This window comes from Staurois parvus, unplaced genomic scaffold (genome assembly GCF_062004578.1).
Source record: "Staurois parvus isolate SC_StPar_1 unplaced genomic scaffold, SC_StPar_1.0 ptg000401l, whole genome shotgun sequence".
Classification (NCBI taxonomy): Eukaryota; Metazoa; Chordata; class Amphibia; order Anura; family Ranidae; genus Staurois; species Staurois parvus.
The window spans coordinates 4835613-4856674 of record NW_028318197.1 but is presented as its reverse complement, the minus strand read 5'-3'; the positions used below and the strand labels follow the sequence as shown (position 1 = coordinate 4856674).

The 21062-nt window shown below is 38.4% G+C and overlaps 1 protein-coding gene across 1 annotated transcript in view; it reads right to left on the bottom strand.

The window, feature by feature from the left end:
• Positions 1–11465: 11465 nt before the first annotated feature.
• LOC149455291 (uncharacterized) overlaps positions 11466–21062 on the bottom strand; it is a 70870-nt gene continuing 61273 nt past the window's right edge. Inside the window, exons 4-5 of the mRNA XM_089686488.1 lie at positions 17549–17731; positions 11466–11914 (exon numbers count right to left, since the gene is read on the bottom strand). Of these exons, the coding sequence (XP_089542614.1) occupies positions 11654–11914; positions 17549–17731 (444 nt within the window). The 3' untranslated portion in view covers positions 11466–11653. The remainder of the gene's footprint in view (positions 11915–17548; positions 17732–21062) is intronic.

The following is a 21062-nucleotide window of genomic DNA, read 5'->3' as shown; positions in this document are numbered from 1 at the left end:
GCAAGGTGCACATGGAAGAGCAATGCACATCACAAAAAAGTGGCTCTGTCCAACAGTTTGCATTAAAAACAGAGGGTTTTGTTTGCACACATTAGCAAATATATGCGTAAGCTGCAGTGCCCATGTTGAGGGACCTCTCTATATACTGTGATCCTAACTCTAAATGTCTAGAGCCTCCATAGTAGGAGCACATACAGTGGGGCAAAAAAGTATTTAGTCAGCCACCAATTGTGCAAGTTCTCCCACTTAAAAAGATGAGAGAGGCCTGTAATTGGCATCCTAGGTAGACCTCAACTATGAGAGACAAAATGAGAAAAGAAATCCAGACAATCACATTGGCTGATTTGGAAAGAATTTATTTGCAAATTATGGTGGAAAATAAGTATTTGCTCACCTACAAACAAGCAAGATTTCTGGCTCTCACAGACCTGTGCCTTCTTCTTTAAGAGGCTCCTCTGTCCTGCACTCACAACCTGTATCAATGGCACCTGTTTGAACTTGTTATCAGTATAAAAGACACCTGTCCACAACCTCAAACAGTCACACTCCAAACTCCACTATGGTGAAGACCACAGAGCTGTCGAAGGACACCAGAAACAAAATTGTAGACCTGCACCAGGCTGGGAAGACTGAATCTGCAATAGGCAAGCAGCTTGGTGTGAACAAATCAACTGTGGGAGCAATAATTAGAAAATGGAAGATATAGAAGACCACTGATAATCTCCCTCGATCTGGGGCTCCACGCAAGATCTCACCCCGTGGGGTCAAAATGATCACTAGAACGGTGAGCAAATACCCAGGACCACACGGGGGGACCTAGTGAATGACAGGCCTCTCTCATCTTTTTAAGTGGGAGAACTTGCACAATTGGTGGCTGACTAAATACTTTTTTGCCCCACTGTATAAGCATGGATAGATTAAGAGCAAGTATGTCTGGAGGTGGTCCACTGTTGTCACCATCAAGAAACCTGCTCTGAAGCAGCCATCAATGGAGTGCATGTAGATAGGAAGTGGCTGCAAAAGACTGCAGGAGAGCAGCAGTGATAAGATGCACAAAGGATAAAAAAGGTTATTTCAAGAAAATGATTATTGTTTATGGTACACAGGATTTTGCAAATTAAACATCAGCCTTTGAGAGTTTACATCTACTTTATTTGTCAAAGCCTATCAGTGCATTACACTAGTATAGATTGATACTTATATTAACATTTGTACTCTTTGGTTCCAGATTAGCCTTGATGCACCATATCATGTGCTTCCATTGTTTAACAATGGGTAAAGGACAATGTCCTACAAACAATGCTGTATATAAAGCATCTTTACTAATAATAAACAAGCTTTACAACATTTTTATTCTAGCTGAGTGCCCTGAAAGCATTATAAACAAACAAGGCTTACAGATGTCAGGAGGACAAAATAGATGACTTCCGGGCGTGTGGAAAATAACAGAAAGCATTCATGCAAAAGTGAAGGGGCCATTGTACTTGCCCTGTACAGCACCATTGCTTAAAAGCTTTCAGGGTACAACAGAAGTCATTCTACCCAAGTACTAAGAAACAAAAAAAAAATAGAGAAGAATGACACAGTTCTTTTTTTTTTGTCAATAAAGTAAAACAATTATAGTGAACTATTATGTGTAGCATTTATGAAATACTGAGTGTGAGGAGTAGCTTTATAATTACAATGTTTATGCATACACGAGTCAATGTATAACCTTAGTTATGTTTGTGGGTTTGTAAGGTTTTATCTATTTAGCTATAATTCTTCTATTCCTGTGCTTGGTTGGATGGGTATTTACTATCCACTGGCCATTTATCAAAATGCAGCAAAGGTACAAAGTACCATAAACATATCATACTGCGCTACAGGCTGTGCTTGTCTCTCTCGTCCCCCGGCTGTAGGAGCTGGCTCTCCACAGTCATGAGCCACTGTGCATATGACATTTAAATACTCCAGAACAAGGAGGGGGAAGATGCTCACATAAAAGCCAACATTCTGATTTATTCAAGTCATAGAGACCATTTTATGAAGCTCCTGTGAGAAGTGAAATGCGTTGGAGCTGTCTAGGCACCAGATGAATTTGTATGTGTACAGTTTGGCTTCAATTATTCACAATTTTGGATTTTATGTGAGCGGCTCGCCTTCCTTGCTCTGGAGTATATTTAATAAAAGTTTAATAAAATTACACTCACCTGTCCAAGGGGTCCAGCTCCATACTCACTCATACAGGTTCTTCACTGGTCTTTGGGTCCCAGACACCGTTATGTTTACTGTGGGCATCCGGCTATTACTCCTTGCAGCTTCACAACTGGCTGTCCACTGCGCATCCGCAGTGAATGGTCCCATAGTCTTCTGAGACCTGTGACATGTCCAAGAAGGTTGCAGTCAAGGGGGAGATCTTCCAGTGGATCTCTTTAGTGATCTGACAGGAAATGGGAGTGGATATCTGTCAAAACCACGTACTCACTCCTCCCCCTGAAAAAAGTGTCAAACACAGAAGAGGAGGGGGAGGGCAGGAGGGTATAAAGTGGAACGTCTCCTTTAGCCATGATCATTCTTCTATTTCTGTGACCCTGCTATGGTTCTTTGGCAGTGCATCTTCCCAGAGTGTCGCCAGCTCCAGCTACTGCCTGTTCTTCAGCTCTGGTTGAATGACTCCTTCTATTAACATTGCTGTTTTCCTGGACTTTTTTACACTTTGATGCTTTTATCCACAATTTTTTATAGCCAGTTGCCAAGAATCACACAGAGAGACTTTGCAGTTTCATACAATACAAGCTTTACTTGTTTTGAAGGGTGCCAAAAACAAAATGCTATGTACTTTCAGGCGAACCCCCAGATACCCCTTATTGTAGTAGCTGAGACCAAAAAGGGGAAGTGAGGGGCCAGTATTGCATGTGGGCTCTCTCAAGCTGTTCTTTTTTCAATACTGATTTTCCATGCCTTGCTCTACATGATGTCTGTCTGTGGAGGCAGCCATCTTCATGGAAGAGCAGGACTTTGCTTCCTCATTTCAAAGCTGCCCACAGCAGCTGGTAGGGTAATTATAAAAAACAGCAGGTAAGATAAGAGGCAAGAGGCACAGTTCTACAGAATAAAGGAGGTATAAACAGGGGACCCTTGTATTACAGGGCCTCAGACTAGCAGTCAGAGGTTAGTTAGAGTGTCTAAGGTGCCATAATGAGGTTTGTCTGCCTGGCAAAGCAGGAGCAGTAAGGTCCATTTCTTGAAATATTTGTCAAGCCACATAACTTACAAAAGAAAATTATTTTTAAAATGTATGTTTTTCCTATTTTAAGTCATAATATATACATGCTGAACTACCTTATGTTCCCTTTTTATTTTAAAAGGGAAGAACATAATAGTGTATCGCCACCCCTATACAATTCAGTCTAATTTAAATAATTAATTCAATTTAATATAACAGGCATATTTGCAAGAAAAACATCAATCAACTATATTGTTTTATTCTAATCTGAATATATAAAAAAAATGTTTTACTACAGTTTATTTAAATCAAATTCCTTTTTTAGCATTTTAACTTGTTTAAAAGGAATACTGAGAGCAAGATGTGTCCTTCTTAAAATACAATTGATGATTGTCTTCAGCTATCAGTGTCAAAATTCAGTACTACAGTGCAGCATTATGTTGGTGCCAGACTGCCATTGTCATGGATTTGTTATCACTGTGTCATGGTGTAGTAAAAAGAAATGCTAGGCTCTTCTATAGAAGACACAAGGAGGAAACAAGAACAGCATGTAATTCATTCAAGCACAGGGAGTTACTGTCCCTTAGATTTTTACCATCGCTGTTTTATGGCCTTCTAACCAATGGGCTTTTGAACTGACATGTCTTACCTTCCAGGGATTAACATAAAACTGTATGGCTGTGTAAAGAGGGATGAACTCTGTGAACTTGCTCCTTTTTTCCAGATATATTAAGTATGATCGTTTATCACTAGAATGAGTTTCTTGACATTCAGTTCCATAGCAGCAAGAGTGGAATGTATTCTACCACTATTCTGCACTACAGTAAAAAAAAAAAAAAAAAAAAGAAAAAAACAGAAAAAAAAATCACTTTATGATGCCTCGCCGCTTTGATTCCATTTTTGTTTCTGAAAGACACTTTATTCATCAATGTCTACAGTTAGTTGAAGTTTGTTGTTCTTTGAATCAGGACTAAGCCAAAAGTGTAATAAAATATATATAAAATGCAAGGTATGACTAAAGGGTCAAACATTTAAAGCTACACTCCATGTTCAACCCTGTTTTCTTTAAACCTGTTTACATTTTACATTGTATTACAAACAAATTCATGAACAGTGTAAGTAATTTTGTCAGAGTGCAACACCACCATAATCCATTAAGACTGTTTCAGTCAATATTTGCCTGTGACAAATACTGAGCTTAGGCTTGCCAAATACACAACAATGTGATATTTTTAACAATTTTTTAAACAATTTAAAGAAATGTATTACTAGTGTTTTTCCAGATTTGTTTTCTAATTCCAGTTGCAAATATTTCCCAGTTTACTGATTTCAACAAATGCCAAAACCCTGTTAAAAAATGTCAACAATTCTCCAATCTGACCACTCACTTCCATTTCGTTTTGATCTTAGGAGAACTGACAGTGATCGGATCATGCCCATGTGTATTTTTAATAAGGAAGGCAAAATCCCCCCCCCCCAATAATGCATGATCCAATGTTCTCCAGCAAGGGAAAAAAGTCCTTCCTGACCCACAAAAGGCAATCGGATATTCCTTGAGTCAACTTTACCTATAAATAATAATATCCGGTTATATTTTGTGCATCTAAGAATGAATCCAGGCCTTTTTTAAACAAAATATTGAGTGGCTGGAACTAGCCTTCGAGGGAGTCTTTTCTACATTTTCACAGCTCCTACTTTGAAGAAGCCTTTCCATTTGGATTACTCCAAAAAGTAAAGAGTGTCCACTTGTCCTCTGTGAGGACTAGGGGCGGACTGACCATTTGAGCACTCGGGCACCGCTCGAGGGCCCGGGGTCAGTAAGGGGCCCCATGAAATGCCCCGGGTACCTTTTATTATTATTATTATACAGGATTTATATAGCGCCAGCAGTTTGCGCAGCACTTTACAATATAAGGGAGACAGTACAATCACAATTGAGACTTTTTTGGGTGTACTTTGAGTGTGAGCAACGACACAGGGGCCACATGATCCCCTATTGTCCCATGAGTTATCAGTCCGCCCCTGGTGAGGACCCTACCTCCAAACCAAGTTATTCACTTTAAGGTCATCACAGAGGCAAGGGGGGAAATGGTGAGGAGAGAGAACAGAAGTTAATGGTGAGGTTAGCAATAGGAGCTGATGTTGAATGGTATGGTAGACTGGGGATGCTGAATGTCAGTAGGAGGTATTGGTGGTTATTGGGAGTTATTGGTGGTATATTGGGTGGAAGTTGATGAGAGGGAAAGATGGAAGCTGATGGAAGAAGTGTGGGGGGAAGGGAGCTAATGATGGCGAAGGAGAAAAAGAACACATGGAAATTTCATCTTGGTGGATGCAGGACAGTATAGGCATGTGTGATAATGGTGGAGGGGAAAGGGAGAATGCAAGATGGATCAAGCAATGTTAATTTGAGCTTGGAGAGGGAGGGATAATTTGCAAGGCAAAGATCAAGGCAGACTTGTGTTATGGAAAGCATTCAAAAGAAAGCTTGGAGAACAGGAGAGCAGATAAGAACATGTAAGGTTAGTGGTGGAGAAAGTGAGTCTATGTTATGTAGAGCACATGACTGTCAGAGAAACCAAATTTCCCCGTTTCACTTGTACTCAAGACATTTACTATGGTATCTAAAGGCTACAGATTTTTGCAGAGCTGAAAATTACTTGGAGGAGCAAGATTGACTTCTGGTGCTTAAAAGAGGATTTAGAGGAAGGCTGGAGAAGAAATGTGAGGAGTGACAAAGTTTGGGAGGAGGAATATTTAAAATTTGTGAGGAGTGAGGAGAATGTTTCATGTTTATCATAAAATTGGCTCCATATAGATATCTGACTTTAAGAGAGGTGTTAGATGTTACTTTTATTGCCAGTAATTTCATATCTACTGCCCTTTTTTTTAGAAAGAGCCTTTTCTTTTATTAAACTATTAGTTTATTACAATAAAGAGAATTTCCCATCAAGATATCAAACAACTTGGATGATACAGGCATGTTTGTGTACCTGTTGCCAGTCGCAACTTTGGAATGTGTTCTCTTTTAATGTCTCAAGTCTGATACTTTTTTAAAGGGAGGGCTATCCTGTCAATCTGTTTTCACCCGTATCTAATCTGTTCTGCAGCTATTTGAGGGCCCTGCCATCACCAGACAGTTATGGTGCATCTCTCTGAAATCCAAAGAAGTACCTGAGCTCCAGTTGTATCATCTGGCAATGCAATGGTTGTACGTGGCTGTAAAGGCTCAAGGTTTTTTACCTTCATGCATTCTGTGCATTAAGGTAAAAAAAACCTTCTGTGTGCAGCAGCCCTGGGTCTCTGCCTCCTCATTGGCTGAGATAGCAAGCGGGAGCCATCGGACACATGGTGCCTCCATAGTAAGCTGCTTGCTATGGAGGCACCCGATAGACAGGAGGAGCCAGGAGATCCTGCGGTGGACCCGAGAAGAGGAGGGTCCAGGCTTCTCTGTGCAAAACCACTGCACACAGCAGGTAAGTATAGACATGTTTGTTATTTTACAAAAGAAAAAAAAATGAACCTTTAGAATCGCTTTATAGATGAGGCCATACATTACTTCTTCTGTGTAGATCCACCTTAGCTTGAATGTTTGGGAATTATTAGCCCTGGCTTGCTGGTCTTCTAAAGCTGCACAGACCTAAAGTGACCATAGAGAAAAGATCTATTTAATAGAGTGTTTTGGAAAAATCTGGGTCACAGCAAGAAGTGAAGTCTTTATTGAAAGCTCTTCATTTTTCAATTGACATGAATGGAGATGTTTTAAATTGGCACTTTTCACCCTTTATTAAATAAAGCTATCACAGCAAAACGATTATGCCAGATTTATACTAATGACAATTTATTAGCTAAACTGACTAATGTTCTGCCTGTAGAGTACAATTAATCAAAAGTATTGTTTACAGTATGAATAATAAAATAAATACTTTATTTGAGTGCATATATACAAGTGTCATTTTGTGCAGCATATAATATTATGTGGGGATAAAATTCTACTAATTATATAAAATATCTCCTGTTTATTGAATTTCTTCAAACATTTAGTTAAATGCTACTTTTTATCTACTGCCTTAATAAAGACACACTTTTTCATTTTTATGTACATTGTATATATTCTTAAAGGAATGTATTTATCAAATACTTTGCTCAATAATAGCCAAACATTCTTTTGTGAACATTCACCCTATCTATCAGATCAAATCAGTAGAAATTTGCCCAAGATTCACCTAGTGAAAATGACACTGAAATATGGCAACATCAGTTCTTTAAAAAAAAAAAGTCTTTACTGTAATATTCACCCCAATGCAAGGAAAAGGTGAGTGTTACCGTCACTGTACATTCACCTGACATTCCCTCAACCTATTATTTTATTGTTTTTATTAATTTTATTTTTAAAACAATAACATTTTTATTGTTTATCCCATTAAAATTATTTCACACCATTTTAAACACATATGAGGCCTTTGACTGGCCATTTGTTTTTTAAAATACTCTTTATTTATAATAACTAGCAGGTAAATTGACAAAGTTTAAAAATATTGTTTCAGTTTTCTTTTACAAGCATAATGTATTTTATATATTAATAGTATTCTTAAAGAAGAATTCCAGGCCTTGTATATTTTTACATACTGTAGTTACATTGATCCAGCTTAGACCAATGTAACTATGTATATACCATACCTGGCCAATAACCCTGGAAGACAGAAATCACTAAAGAAGATACTGCTACTCCATTGATCTCCACTTGCTTCCAGGTGTAATGCTGATAACCTGGCTTAATGCATTGTGAACACAGGAGGCAGGCCACTCAGCATGGGCACCATTCAAAGATTGCTTTGCATTTTCTGAATGAATGTAAATCATTCTTTGATTAGACAAGCTGGAGATGCAAGATGGTGAAGTGACATTCTCCACCTCATCCAGTCAGAGAATGTTTTGCTTTTATTAAGAAAATTCAAAGCATTCTCTGAATGGGACCCATGCTGAATGCACCTACAATGTGAATTTCAGACCCCTCCATGATTTCTAAGTGGGAGAATTTGCAAAATCGCAGGGTGTTCAAATACTTCTGTTTCTCACTGTAATTAGAATATGATCAGCTGAGAAACTATGAAAACCAAAAACCAAAAGTGTAGTGTGCCATTTCAAACATAGGAATGATAACCGAATAGTATCCCTAGACATGACAGATCACAAAAGAGTATAGGACATTGCAGTGTGAGTACTTTGGATCTAAACACACAAGAGTCAGTGTTCAAAATCAAGTAAAAAGCTGCATCTAATGGACAGCAAGTAGAAGATTCTGCCTGCACATACCCCGGATTTTCTGAAATTTTTTTGGCCAGCTGCTGAGGGGGCACTCATGTGGGTAGGCTCCCAAACAGGGCTGTGTGCTTCCGTAGACATACAGTGTGGCTCAGTCAAACCCACTGCGCCCTCCTCTAAGGATTTGACTGACAGAGGCAGGAGCCTATGGCTCCTGCTGCTCTCAGAACTCCTGTGAATGCAAGAGGAGAGAATCAGCACTGTTGCACATGGGACAGTGCTGAATTGAGAGTTTAGGGATGGTTGAAGGGAAGGGGGGGAACAGGCATTGGAAGGTTTTTGTTTTTGTACTTGTTTGTAGAGAATGCGTAGAATTGAACCACTTTAAAGTAGAACATATTACCCTATGACTAAGTGGGCTGGGCAAAATGCATCAGAGTGTGTGGTTGGCTGGAAACATGTAGGCTGAGGCCACTCTTCATCATTTCTTCATCTGGGCTGGTTGGGAGGAGGGTCAATCCTTTCCTCTATACATTTGCTTGCCCCCTGGACTGGTATTAGGACAAGCCTGCACCCATGTTGTGGGACACAGGGATATGCTTTCACCTCTACTTTGAGCGGTGCTAACAGCAATGAAACAGAACCTTTCTCATAACAGTTTGATAACAATGAAAGTCTTTAACAAAAGAACATACATTTCACATTAATAATTATGCAACCAAAATTAGTGTGTGCTGTAAATTGCCTCCAGCATTGTCCCTGTTTCTTCTAGCTGAAGGCAGCCATTTTGTTGAGGCCCAGAGAAGTCACTTTATTATTGAAAACTCTCCCCCTCTCCATATAGTCTCAAAAACTATATGTCACATTCTGCAATGAAAAAAATTACATTCCAGCCTTGCTTTTATGTCTTGGCTCAGTTAGAGATGAAGGTTAACAGAAGATTTACAGTGCTGAAGTTGACAGGCTGCCAATGAGGAAGAAAGGAGAGAATATTAGGGAGATAAGATGAGATACTCTCCTTGAAATATTAGCTTTTGTTTGTCTCCACGGCAGCAGAGTTTGTCCTGTCACCTCTCTTGCTTTTCTTTTCTCCCTCCCTAATCTGTGTTCCCTCTGCACAGTCTGTGTCATTCCTGTTGCTTTCGTACATGTCATGCAGGACTCTTGCAGACTTGTCAGTGTATCAGTACCTTGTATGCAGGCAGATACACTCTGGCAGGAAGACACAATGAACTACCACAGTGCTTAGCAGCACAGTGGTAGTTCATTGAGAACTGTAAGCCAACAGCAGCAAAGGCTGTAGGGACTTGTAGTTTCCCATTCATAGAATTCTGTGAATGAATGAATGACGCAGTTGGGCAGGGGGAGAATTTTTTTTCATTGTGACAGTGTTACATGTTACACCCTAACAAGTTCCCAAGAGTGAACTTGTCCTTTACCTTTTCAAACCATGCTGGGTTGCTGTGAAAAAAGCAAGCATACAAGTGGACGGTCTGCTGCAGGTGGCTCCAAACAAAAAAAAGAGCTTATCACCATACAAAAAAATTAAATGCTAAATTACCAAACTACTTCCCCCCCACAAAAAAAAGGTATTGCACAGAGTGGTTCCTTATCTCCTCGCTGGTGATTTTGGTTCCCTCTCTTCTCCAAGAGATATGTACAATCAGCAGCAAGTGACTTCAAACAAAAAAGATTCTATTACCATACAAAAAAAATGCACAATCACCAAATTTCTTCACTCTTACCCCTACAAAAAAAAGTCCACAAAGTGACTCTGCCTATTTGAAAGAAATATTTTTTTAAAAAAGAAAAGAGCCCACTTGTTAGGGAAAAAAACATCAGCTAAGGAGAGAAACTGTTTGAAAGATAGCAATTGTTCACTTGTTAAATTATATTAATAGTTATAAAAGACTGTTGGGTTTACTAAAGATCTGTGAAGACAGGGGGCACAAAGAAGAAAGTACCCCACCACTTCAATACATAGAACTCAAACACAGTTCAAGCTCTAAATCACCTTCACTAATCTATCCCTGTTGAATGAACATTTCTTCTCCTGCCACTGTTACCAGCGTAAATATTTTGACACTATGACTGCTCTCAGCACCCTTTTTTATAGAGAGGGGCTTATTTATCCCTTACCAGGGTAAAAGGCACTAAATATCAATGCCAAAATTTACCAAGCATGATTTTCATGTGGATTTTGAAGTTTAAATTAAATTCAGAGTCTGGAAATTAGTTGCAAATTTTGCAAATCTCATACCTAGCTGGTTGTCACTTTGCTCCAGTCAGCAATTTTGATTTCACTTGCATGTGCATACATATGACATGGTGGGAAAAAAAAGTCCACTGTCAGCCTATGCAAAATTAATAGGCTCCTTTAACACAGCACACCTTAACCCAAGGTAACATGTTGAGCTATCACAATGCATAGAATGAGACTTTTAATTTTTGCATTCAATGACTTTTTAAATAACTGCCTGAAGTTCAGCTTTTATAATAATAGTGATAAGGAATTATTTCCATTTTTATGATTGCATGTATAATTGTTATTAATGCCAAATATATCAAACATGATGTTCTTTAAATTCATATTACAACTAAAATAATATTATTTATACGATGTAATGTATTATGAAGAACAGGTAGACATTCTCTTCCAGCTGTTAACCTTTAATAAGAGCGTAGTTTGTACTCATAAATAGTAAACTGCAGGGCTAGGAAGTACAGTGTTACAGCTTTTGCTTTAAATCCAAGTCACGCATATCAGATAACTGCTCCTGTGCATTTGTTCACTCTGTCCCTCCCAATTAGTGTGCTAGTAACCATATAAAGATGAGCAAACGGTACATTCATTAGCCCTCTGAGCAATTCACACTGTCCTATACCCTCTCTGGGGCAATCAGTCTCATAAAATCCCAGCAGATCGGCTGGCATGGGAAGAAAAATCCCCTAACATTAAAGGCAGCTCGTGTTGATAAACAGCGGAAATTAATGACAAGACATTTAAAGAATTTATTGAGATGATTTTGCCGTGTATATTTCATACATGACTGATTATGTTGTGAGTGATCAGATGGTTGAAATCAATACAATAATGCAAAGAGCAGTCTAAGGACATGCTCTGAAGCAAATTTATCTCATTCAGTGGCTGGGAAGGAAAAATGGTAAACAATTTAGAAGCTAGGCAGAGGTAGTGTTTTCTGTTCGCGGACTAATGACGAGTTCTGGGAAGCCCGTGCGTTCATCCATCTCCCGAGTGAATTGAAGGTCACTGAGTTCCCCAATCACTATCTCAGCAGTGGTGAAGACCTCCAGATCTCCCATAGCATGCCCACCGATGGTCCTTCCATCTTTATCAGACAGGGAGATGTGCAGGTGAGCATGCTCATTTAGTGTTCCAACCAAAGAAACGATTTCTAATCTTTGGTTTAAATGTATTATCTGAAAGACAAGACAGAAAACAATATTTATAAATGAACACACATCATGCATCACCAGCAGAGATTTACAAAAAAATAGACTGACATTTCAGCTAAATTCACCTCCAATTGATTGTAAGACCTCATGCACACTAGGCTCTTTTGAACTCTTTTCTCCTCACAGACGCACCTAAAGCCACATTTTTCAAATATGTTTAGAGGCGTTTAGATGTGTTCAGATGCATCAAGTGTTTGGGTGTTCATTCATTTCATTGGCCAGAATAGTAATTTATTCTTCCCATTAAAATAATGTACTCTCAAGCGCTTAATGCACCTAGTGCTTAGGCGCGCTTATGCGTGTTTAGATGTGTTGGGCATTTTTAGGCCCAAATGCTCCATTCCTGAATGCAATTGTGGTGTGTTCAGATTTCTCTAAATGCCTGGAAAAGCCTGACGTAGAGGGGAGTTTAGAGGCAGAAAAGTTAAAAGCCTGTAAAACAGGTGTCTCAAAGTCCAGGTGTACATGAGCCCTAATCAATTTAGATGAAAATATTCCAAGCAAAATTTTTCATCTTAGAAGGATAAGTGAAACTGAGATTTTTCTTAGGTGAAATTTTGGAGAAATGCATTGGATTGAGTTGGGGGGCAACCAGCAACTGTAATGTGAAAAGTGCAATACTCTATAGCCACTGATCAGAAATCTTCTCTTTGCTTTTGTTACTCATGGTGAGATTTTCTATGGGTTGAAAGGAAGGTGATTACAAAAGTTCCTTGGATTGCTTTATTGTTTTATCACTCTATTATTTAAAAAAAATTAAAAAGTTTCTCTATGTTTTTTTTTTCATACATATAATGGAACCACTTGATGGTATTTGCAGCATCCTTAAGTGAACAAGGATCTCACTATAACTGATGAGAGATCTGCCCAGTAGTTTTCTAACTCCTAAAAGAGTGTCCCCTGAATGATACTCAGCCAATTCTCTGCTTTTCTTCCTTCTTTACTAGAAGATACTTGTACAGAATGACCTGTGGTGCTCAGATGACAGAATGCCTGAAATGTGGTTGGATTAGGTCTGCACAGTTGAACACCCCTTGAAGCCAATGTGACTCAATCTGATAAAGAATAGAAAAGAGCTGGTCTTATCCAAATTAACAGTAAGTTAAAAGTAAGGTAGGTAATTACAGCCATCAGGCTTCATTTCTATTTCATGTAATTAGCAATAAACCTCTCCACAGTGTATCAGTCTGTTAGTACAATAGTTATTAATGTATAGAGTAAGCACACAGTAAGCCAAACTTCTTTAGCAATACATTTGTGTTAGGCATACACAGTACATACAATCACCCAGTAAGTACAGATAACCAAGTATGTCACCTAACATCAAGCATTATATGACAAAGATGTGCACTCCATTTTTGAATTACAGCAAAGAACATGCATGCATATACAGTGGGTGCAATGAGCTACATTTAAAATGTACACTCAGTGGCCACTTTATTAGATACACCTGTTCAATTGCTTGGTAACACAAATTGCTAAACAGCCAATCACATGGCAGCAACTCAGTGAATTTAGGCATCTAGACGTGGTGAAGACGACTTGCTGAAGTTCAATCCAAGCATCAGAAGGGGGAAGAATGGGGATTTAAGTGACTTTGAATGTTGCATGCTTATTGGTGCCAGACAGGCTGGTCCGAATATTTCAAAAACTGCTAATCTACTTGGATTTTTATGCAAAACCATCTCTAGGGTTTAAAGAGAGTGGTCCAAAAAAAAAGAAAATATCCAGTGAGCAGCAGTTGTGTGGATGAAAATGCCTTGTTGAGGTTAGAGAAGAATGGGCAGACTGGTTCGAGATGATAGAAAGGCAACAGTAACTCATCTCAATATGGACCAAAAACTCTGAGTAATGTTTCTAACACCTTGTTGAATCTATGCCACAAAGAATTAAGGCAGTTCTGAAGGCAAAAGGGGGTCCAACCCGATACTAGTAAGGTGAACATAATAAAGTGGCCAGTGAGTATATATTGTAAGAGCTGATGTTCATAAATACATACAGGAATGCAGTACTCAGAATACAGTAAAAAAGGAAAACTGAGCCAGACCCTGATGAAAAGAGAGAGGAGGAGGAAAAAAACAACGTTTCAGGGATCCAACAATCCCCTTTCTTAAGAACCTCCTACCTAATTTTTTCATAGTACCACCCTGCATTATCTTCAAAGTTTAATAAAATGTCAAAACAGAGTGCATAAAAAACTTCAAATCCACAATCCCACATTCTCTAAAGAGCTGCTCCCATTCCTGTATCCCCAATGATTCCCATAATATTCAAAATATAGACTTCAGGTATGTATTTTGTTGGAACTGGCTAGTGTCAGTACAAATACAAAACACCAGCATTTGAAGATGTAATAAATAAAAAGAAGCATGTTTTATACTGCATAAAAATTAAAGTGTACTATCTGAGAGACAATATTGTTCAGTGGCTGAGCAGCCTGTAAAGAACTTGAATAGGCCACAATATAAGAGGAAGAAATGAGGAAGATGTTTTATCTTGAAATTGAAATTAGAGTGTGTTAGTTGAGAGACAATATCCTTCAGCCATTGTACAGTATGTAAGCAGCTTGGTTAGTCAGCAATATAAGAGGTAAAGACAAGACAGACTTTATCTTAAATAAACAATAGGAAGTATGATAATTGTACAGTGGCTGGACAGTATGTAAGCAGCTTGTTAATGCAGTAATATAATAGGGAGAGATGAGGCAGTTTCTGTTCTGGAAATTGAATGTATTATTACAGAGACAATAGCCACCAATATTGCATGATGGCTAGAGTGCATGTAAGCAAGTTGGTTAAGCCACAATATAAGAGGGAGAGAGAAGGTGGGTTTTTTCTTGCAATAAAAATTAGAGTGTATTATCCGAGGGACAATAGCCACAAATGTTGGTTTGTGCATAAAAAGAGTCAAGAATAAGGAGAGGTCGGCAACATGCAAGCAGCAGGGTACCAAGTTGATAGGTAGAATCTTGGTCAATAGTTCAGGCAAAGGTTGGAAATGAGTAGCAATTTTAGATAGACAAGGATAACCACATAATCCAAAAGTAGGTCAAGTGGAAGCTGGGCCACTAACAAAGTCAGTACAAGCGTTGTAGTTAGACTTCTATGCCATTAAACATGTGCACACTTATGTGCAGCTTGTGCAATGTTCCTGACAATAACTCAGAAATTAGCAGTTTATTCTCCATGCTGAATGAAGCTCTGCAGAGAGACCACTCCTTCCACACAGACAGCAACGGCCCCACTCTACAGCATGCTGGCAGGGACAGGCTTTTCTAATAAGGCCTTGGCTGTTTTCTAAAGAAAACATACTACAGAACTTTACACACCTTTTGTTTTAAAGCAGCGTTCACCAACCGATGATCCATGGAGCACTGGTGGTCCACGAGAAATTTTGGTGGTCCACAGAAAAATCTGGATATTATTTGCATTTTTTTTGTTTTATTGATAATAAAACAAAAATAATATTCTAAGAAATTCCTATATTCTGAATGACAATTTTTGACTTTATATTGCACTAAATTCACAAACTGTACTAGAGAGGAGGAAACAAGAGAGGCGCAGCGTGACGTCACAGTAGTCTTAAGTTGTATGAGGCAACCGTTGCCGAGCCGTATGCTTCAGTATTGTCAGTACCAGTCTTGGCTTGAAATAAAAATGGCTCTCTGTCTTGCAATAACGTCATTGGAGCCAAAAATCCAAAAACTTATTTCAAACAAGAAGGAACAAATATCACACTAAAAATGTGTAATACTTAAATAAGTTTAAATTATTTTGTAATAATTAAACTAACTTTAATAATTTTGTTACACTTAAACAACCTTTAAAGATTTTGTTATGATTAAATAAGCATTTCAAATTTTGTTATATTGAATAGGTGCATTTCATATTAATAAAATGGACGTTCTCTGATCATTATTTTACAAATGTATTTATCTTTTTAAAAAATTCATATTAGTGGTCCGCGGGATTTAAAATTATTAATTTAGTGGTCCGTGAGGTCCTAAAGGTTGGTGACCGCTGTTTTAAAGCACCTGGAATGTATTTAGATCATTTAAACTGAAGGTTCAATTGGGTTTTAACTATTAAGACATACGTTAAATGTTGATAGTGGGAGTTAGCATATTATTTTAAGGTTTAGATTACGTCAGGTAGGGGGAGAGTTAAGTGTTAGGTCACGGGTGTCAAACTGGCGGCCCTCCAGCTGTTGCCAAACTACAAGTCCCATGAGGCATTGCAAGATTGACAGTTACAAGCATGACTCCGAAAGGCAGAGGCATGATGAGACTTGTAGTTTTGCAACAGCTGGAGGGCCGCCACTTTGACACTCTTGTGTTAGGGGATTCTCTAGTGTTAGGGACTGTTTACAAGAAATGGTCAGTTATTGGAGGTGCAGACATTTACACATATTCTCAGGACTGAAAAATACCAGCACCAATCTGTCAGCAACATAAACTAACATATCAATTTTTCTTAAAGCTCTACCCAGGTAATTATGAGGCACCTAGCTCACTTTCTCCCTTACATTACCAGCATAGCACTTACTGGTAGAATGACATCAGATTTCATAGGGTATACTGAGGCAAGGTGACAGCCAAAATGGCAGAAATTACAGTTTACCAGCTTTGCCTCAGTATATCTGCAATTGCTGCCATACCGTGGTAGTGGTTTGCTTATAGGCATACAATTCCAAAGGAGTGCGGTATATTTTACTACCACTGTGTGTACCGAATTGCAAGAGCAAGGACCCAGGTTCTATACTGGAACCTGCTTACATGACAGTCACAAACAACATGGCATGTTGCTGTCCACCACTGTGGTGACTACGCAGCCCTAGCCTACAGGTGGCCTAAGATCACATGCAGCTCTGGTTATTTATTTTGCAACATTGATATATCCATAGCTGGCCATCATTAAGATGTCAGTTTCTAATACAGTATAGTAAATGAATACTATAATCTACTTGGCTTCTACAGACTGCAGCAATTTTTCCTTCACCATAAACCTCCAAAAGAATGCCATTAGTGCCTTCATTGGTATCTCTGGTTAAATGCGAATTTAGTAGTCCACACCAACTCTAATTATAATCTGCTCCATGTACCTGCCTATGCTGTATATTATTCAGCACATTAACAAAACAGCCATTGTTCTGGAGAATCATAAAAAATAAAGCGAAAGACATAAATGTGGTCCTCGTGTCTTCCAGAACCATTATACAGTAATTCTATTCAACAGCCGAAGCTTGGAAAGAATATGTATGCCAAGTAATTGAGATGAGGAGTGCGAAGAGAGGTATTTCCTTTGTGACATAAGAAATATTCTACATATTTTATCATTTCAGCACCGCCAATGTCTTTAATTAAAGATTATATCAAATTAAAGATGACAGGACACCTTCAGGGGAAATGCATTTCATTCTCTGCATTTCTGGAGCAAGACACAAAGAACAGATTTTAGGAACAGCTTGTAGTGTGGCACCAAAATCTTATAATTACATAATTAGGAACAGTACACTTCTCTTGAAACACTCCATGGCCATCTTGCTGTATCTATGCATGACTTAAAGTGATCCAGTATATCAACCAGACCTGTCAGGTACCTCATTGCTATTCACCGCATCTGCATTAGCCAGTCTAAGTGTTGCTTTGGTGACACTGCCCACACATGTAATAACAAATGGCGCTCGCAGTTTCTTCTCTTGCACAAATTTAAACAATGATGTGACTATTTCTTCTCCTGGTCCCAAACGCAGGGCGTACACTGACAGAGAGCTCGGTCCCCCCTGAGTAAAAGAAGAGAAAAGAGATAATTGTTTATGTGTTTGTCGGAAAGGTATAACTCATGCATATCAAGACAGAAAGTTAAATATGAATGGAAAATGCAATCTAAGTTTGGTTCATGTGAGCAAGATTACATTACATATTTATTTGATTTTAAAGAGGAACTAATGCAAAAAATGCACCTGAGCACTTCTACCCCACCTTGCATAAAAGAAAAAAATTAAAGCTATAGCCTTAAAAGAAGCTTTTTTTTTAACTGAAATGGAAATACTTTGGGTCTAGCCAGCCACAGCTTCTCTGACATTTCTGGTTCATTCCCCTATGGCTGTCCAGCCCATCAGTACTTTTGCTTCACACCAAACATGTTCTTGGTTGCAGATGAGAATTAGAAGTGTCGGGTCACTCAGATCTAGCTAACTCCAGCAAATTGATTTCAAGGCTCTAATTTTTGTCCTCAAGGGAGAAGAAGACCTAAAGCAAAAATCTTCTTTAAGGGCCAGTTCATACCAGAATGAGCATGTTCCCGTGCAGCAGGTTTTTGACATTCATTTCAATACGCTGCCAAATGTGCGGGAACGTGCAAAAAGTATGGCAGGCATGACTTTTACCATGTGGTTTGGTGGCTGCAAAATGTGCTCAGTTTGCTAGATGTATTTGGGATGATATTAACAAAAAATGGTTCCCACACAGTTCTAATAGAGGGCAACGTGTTCCTGTGTGGTGCAGGAAATGCAGAAATGTAAGTGGTGTGAACAGGCCCTTAAGGAAGGCTCCACATACTACTTTGTAATTCATCATTAAGAAACACGATCACAAAAAATGTTGTATTCTGGTAACTGAATTGTTAATATACTGTATGTAATGATTATAGTGATTTTATTCATTCTTTCATTTATTCTTTATATTTTTTTCTCCAAATTGTTACAGACTTACAGTTCCTGTCTAGAAAAAGTGACAGTGGTTAGGACAAACTACGACACAGCCTGGGGTGCTTGACCAGTTGCAACAGTAGTTTGAACTAATACAAATATAATATAAACCATGCAAATAAAAAGGTACCTCTGTCAGTATTACAGTTTATAAAAAAATGAGCTTGTTAAGCAACTGGTGTTTTTTCGCAATGCAGGTAAATGAAAATTAAAATGATTTTAAGTCAAAATATATTTTTTTTAATTTACACATTTCTTAAAGTGGTGTTTGGAACATTTTTATTTTTTATATTGTATAATTTTTTTATTCTACAAATGAATGTTTAATACCATGGTTTATAGTTTTGCAGAATAGCTTTTTCCATGTAGACTGCCTCTTGTATTGAAATTATACTGCATAAAAATTGAGCTTCAGCTATTTAGCTCTGTAAGCAATAAGCTTTTTTCAGCAAAGCAGCAAAGGTTAGTCTAGTAGAAAATGAAAAGAAACCTGGAGCTCCACCTGCTGTCTCAAAACAGTAAATATTAAAGCCCAACTCTGGGAAAAAAATGTTATTGTAAATCTTGCACCAGCTATGTAGGAAATAGGTAATATTAGGTGTTCTGTGTCTCCAGTGATGATGTATAGCATTAAAATAATACTAAAAAGCTAGCTCCAGTGGATTTCCAGGTGTTGCGGGCATAAGAGTTGTCAAATGCAAGTGAAGGGCTCCATTCATACTTAGCCTCCCTCCTTACTTCATGGCCATGCAAAAAGCCTTGTTTTTTTCACAGAATTCAAGGTGTTTTGTGACTGTAGGATGAGAATCACGTGCATCCACACTCTTTTTTTCTCATCCACCAATCACAAAGCGCCTTGTATTTTGTGAAAAAAAAACACAAAGCTTTTTGTGGATGGGCATGGAGTGAACCCTTCACTATGGTTAGCCACTGCTCTCACGTCTGCAGCACTGAGAAACTAGAGGAGCCGGCCCGTACTACTATACAGCAGCACCGCACACGCATCATACTTAATATTACCTCTTTCCTACATAGTTGGTGTAGGATTACCACTAAGATTTTTTTTCTATTCATATGAAAGATATCATATTAGGCATTGTGACAGTGCGGTGATCTGTCCGGATGTAAAAAGGATTTTATGTTACCCAGGATTCTTAACAAGGCAAATTGAGGGGCTCCAGGGTACTTGTTTAAGCTGGAGGAAACTGTGTTTTCAGTTTCCTCGGTCCTTGGTAAAACTCTGTTTGGGATCTGGAGCCCAGAGATTTCACAGTGATCTGAGTAGGAGGAAATCTCCAAACCTGGAAGCAGGGTTTAGGAATAGCCAGGACACACACCTTATGCAGGTGAGATTTGGGCTTTTTGTAGAGACAGGACCAGGGTTCTGGGCTCCACCCTCCCAAGGAGTCCATGTGGGTGTAAGGAGCATCAGGGAAGCTGTGAAAGAGTGCTAATCTAGGTACAGTGTTTGTACGCAAATACAGGGGAACTGTTATATGGTCAAAAACCTGAGCAAGTGATGATGCTATAGAGAGCCAAGAGACTAAATCTTTGTTTTGTATGGATAGTGGATATCCCTGTGTGGGCAAACTGTACTGTTGTTGAACTTTTCCTTTTCTCTTTAATAAAAGTGGGCCAACAAACCCTTAATGATCATTTCTGCCACAGACTCTACTCACTGGGAAGTGGTATCCTGAGCTAAACAACCCCCAAATATTACAACATCTTTAGCTGTATTTTATTGTTTCTGTCATGTAACATATAATAAATAAGAAAATACATACAACACTGTATATTACCATTAAAGAACTATTCCATAAAAAAATAAATCACATACACTATTGATGGCATGTGTTAAAGTTAGGTTACCCTAATACTATATCTGTAGTATAAACCCTATGTATTTTTTCCATTATGTGTTGCAGCCATATGTCATATTAAGCTAAACAGAATACATTAGCTTCATTTTAGTTTATCTTTTCAGTACTGTAACATAAAAATGAATAAAATACATACAAAACACTAATTAACAATGAAGAACTATTACATAAAAAACATGAACCACATATACAGTACTATCAACGGCATGTGTTAAAGTTAGGTTAACCTAATATTAAATCTGTAGTTTAAACTTTATGTAATGTTTCCTTGATGTCTTGTAGCCTTTCTGATTTGAGCTTCCCAACAGGACTGCAGATTTTTTTTTTTTGCCAGTTAAGAAATGCTCATTCATTTTTATTCTAAATTTCTTTCATTTAATACTTCCAATAGACTGTAGTGGGCACAGCATGTGTATGATTATTACTTTTTTTTAATGTGTTATAAACGTGCATGATGGGTATGCACAGGGGCTGACTGACAACTCATGGGGCCCCCGGGCAATAAGGGATCATGGGGCCCCTGT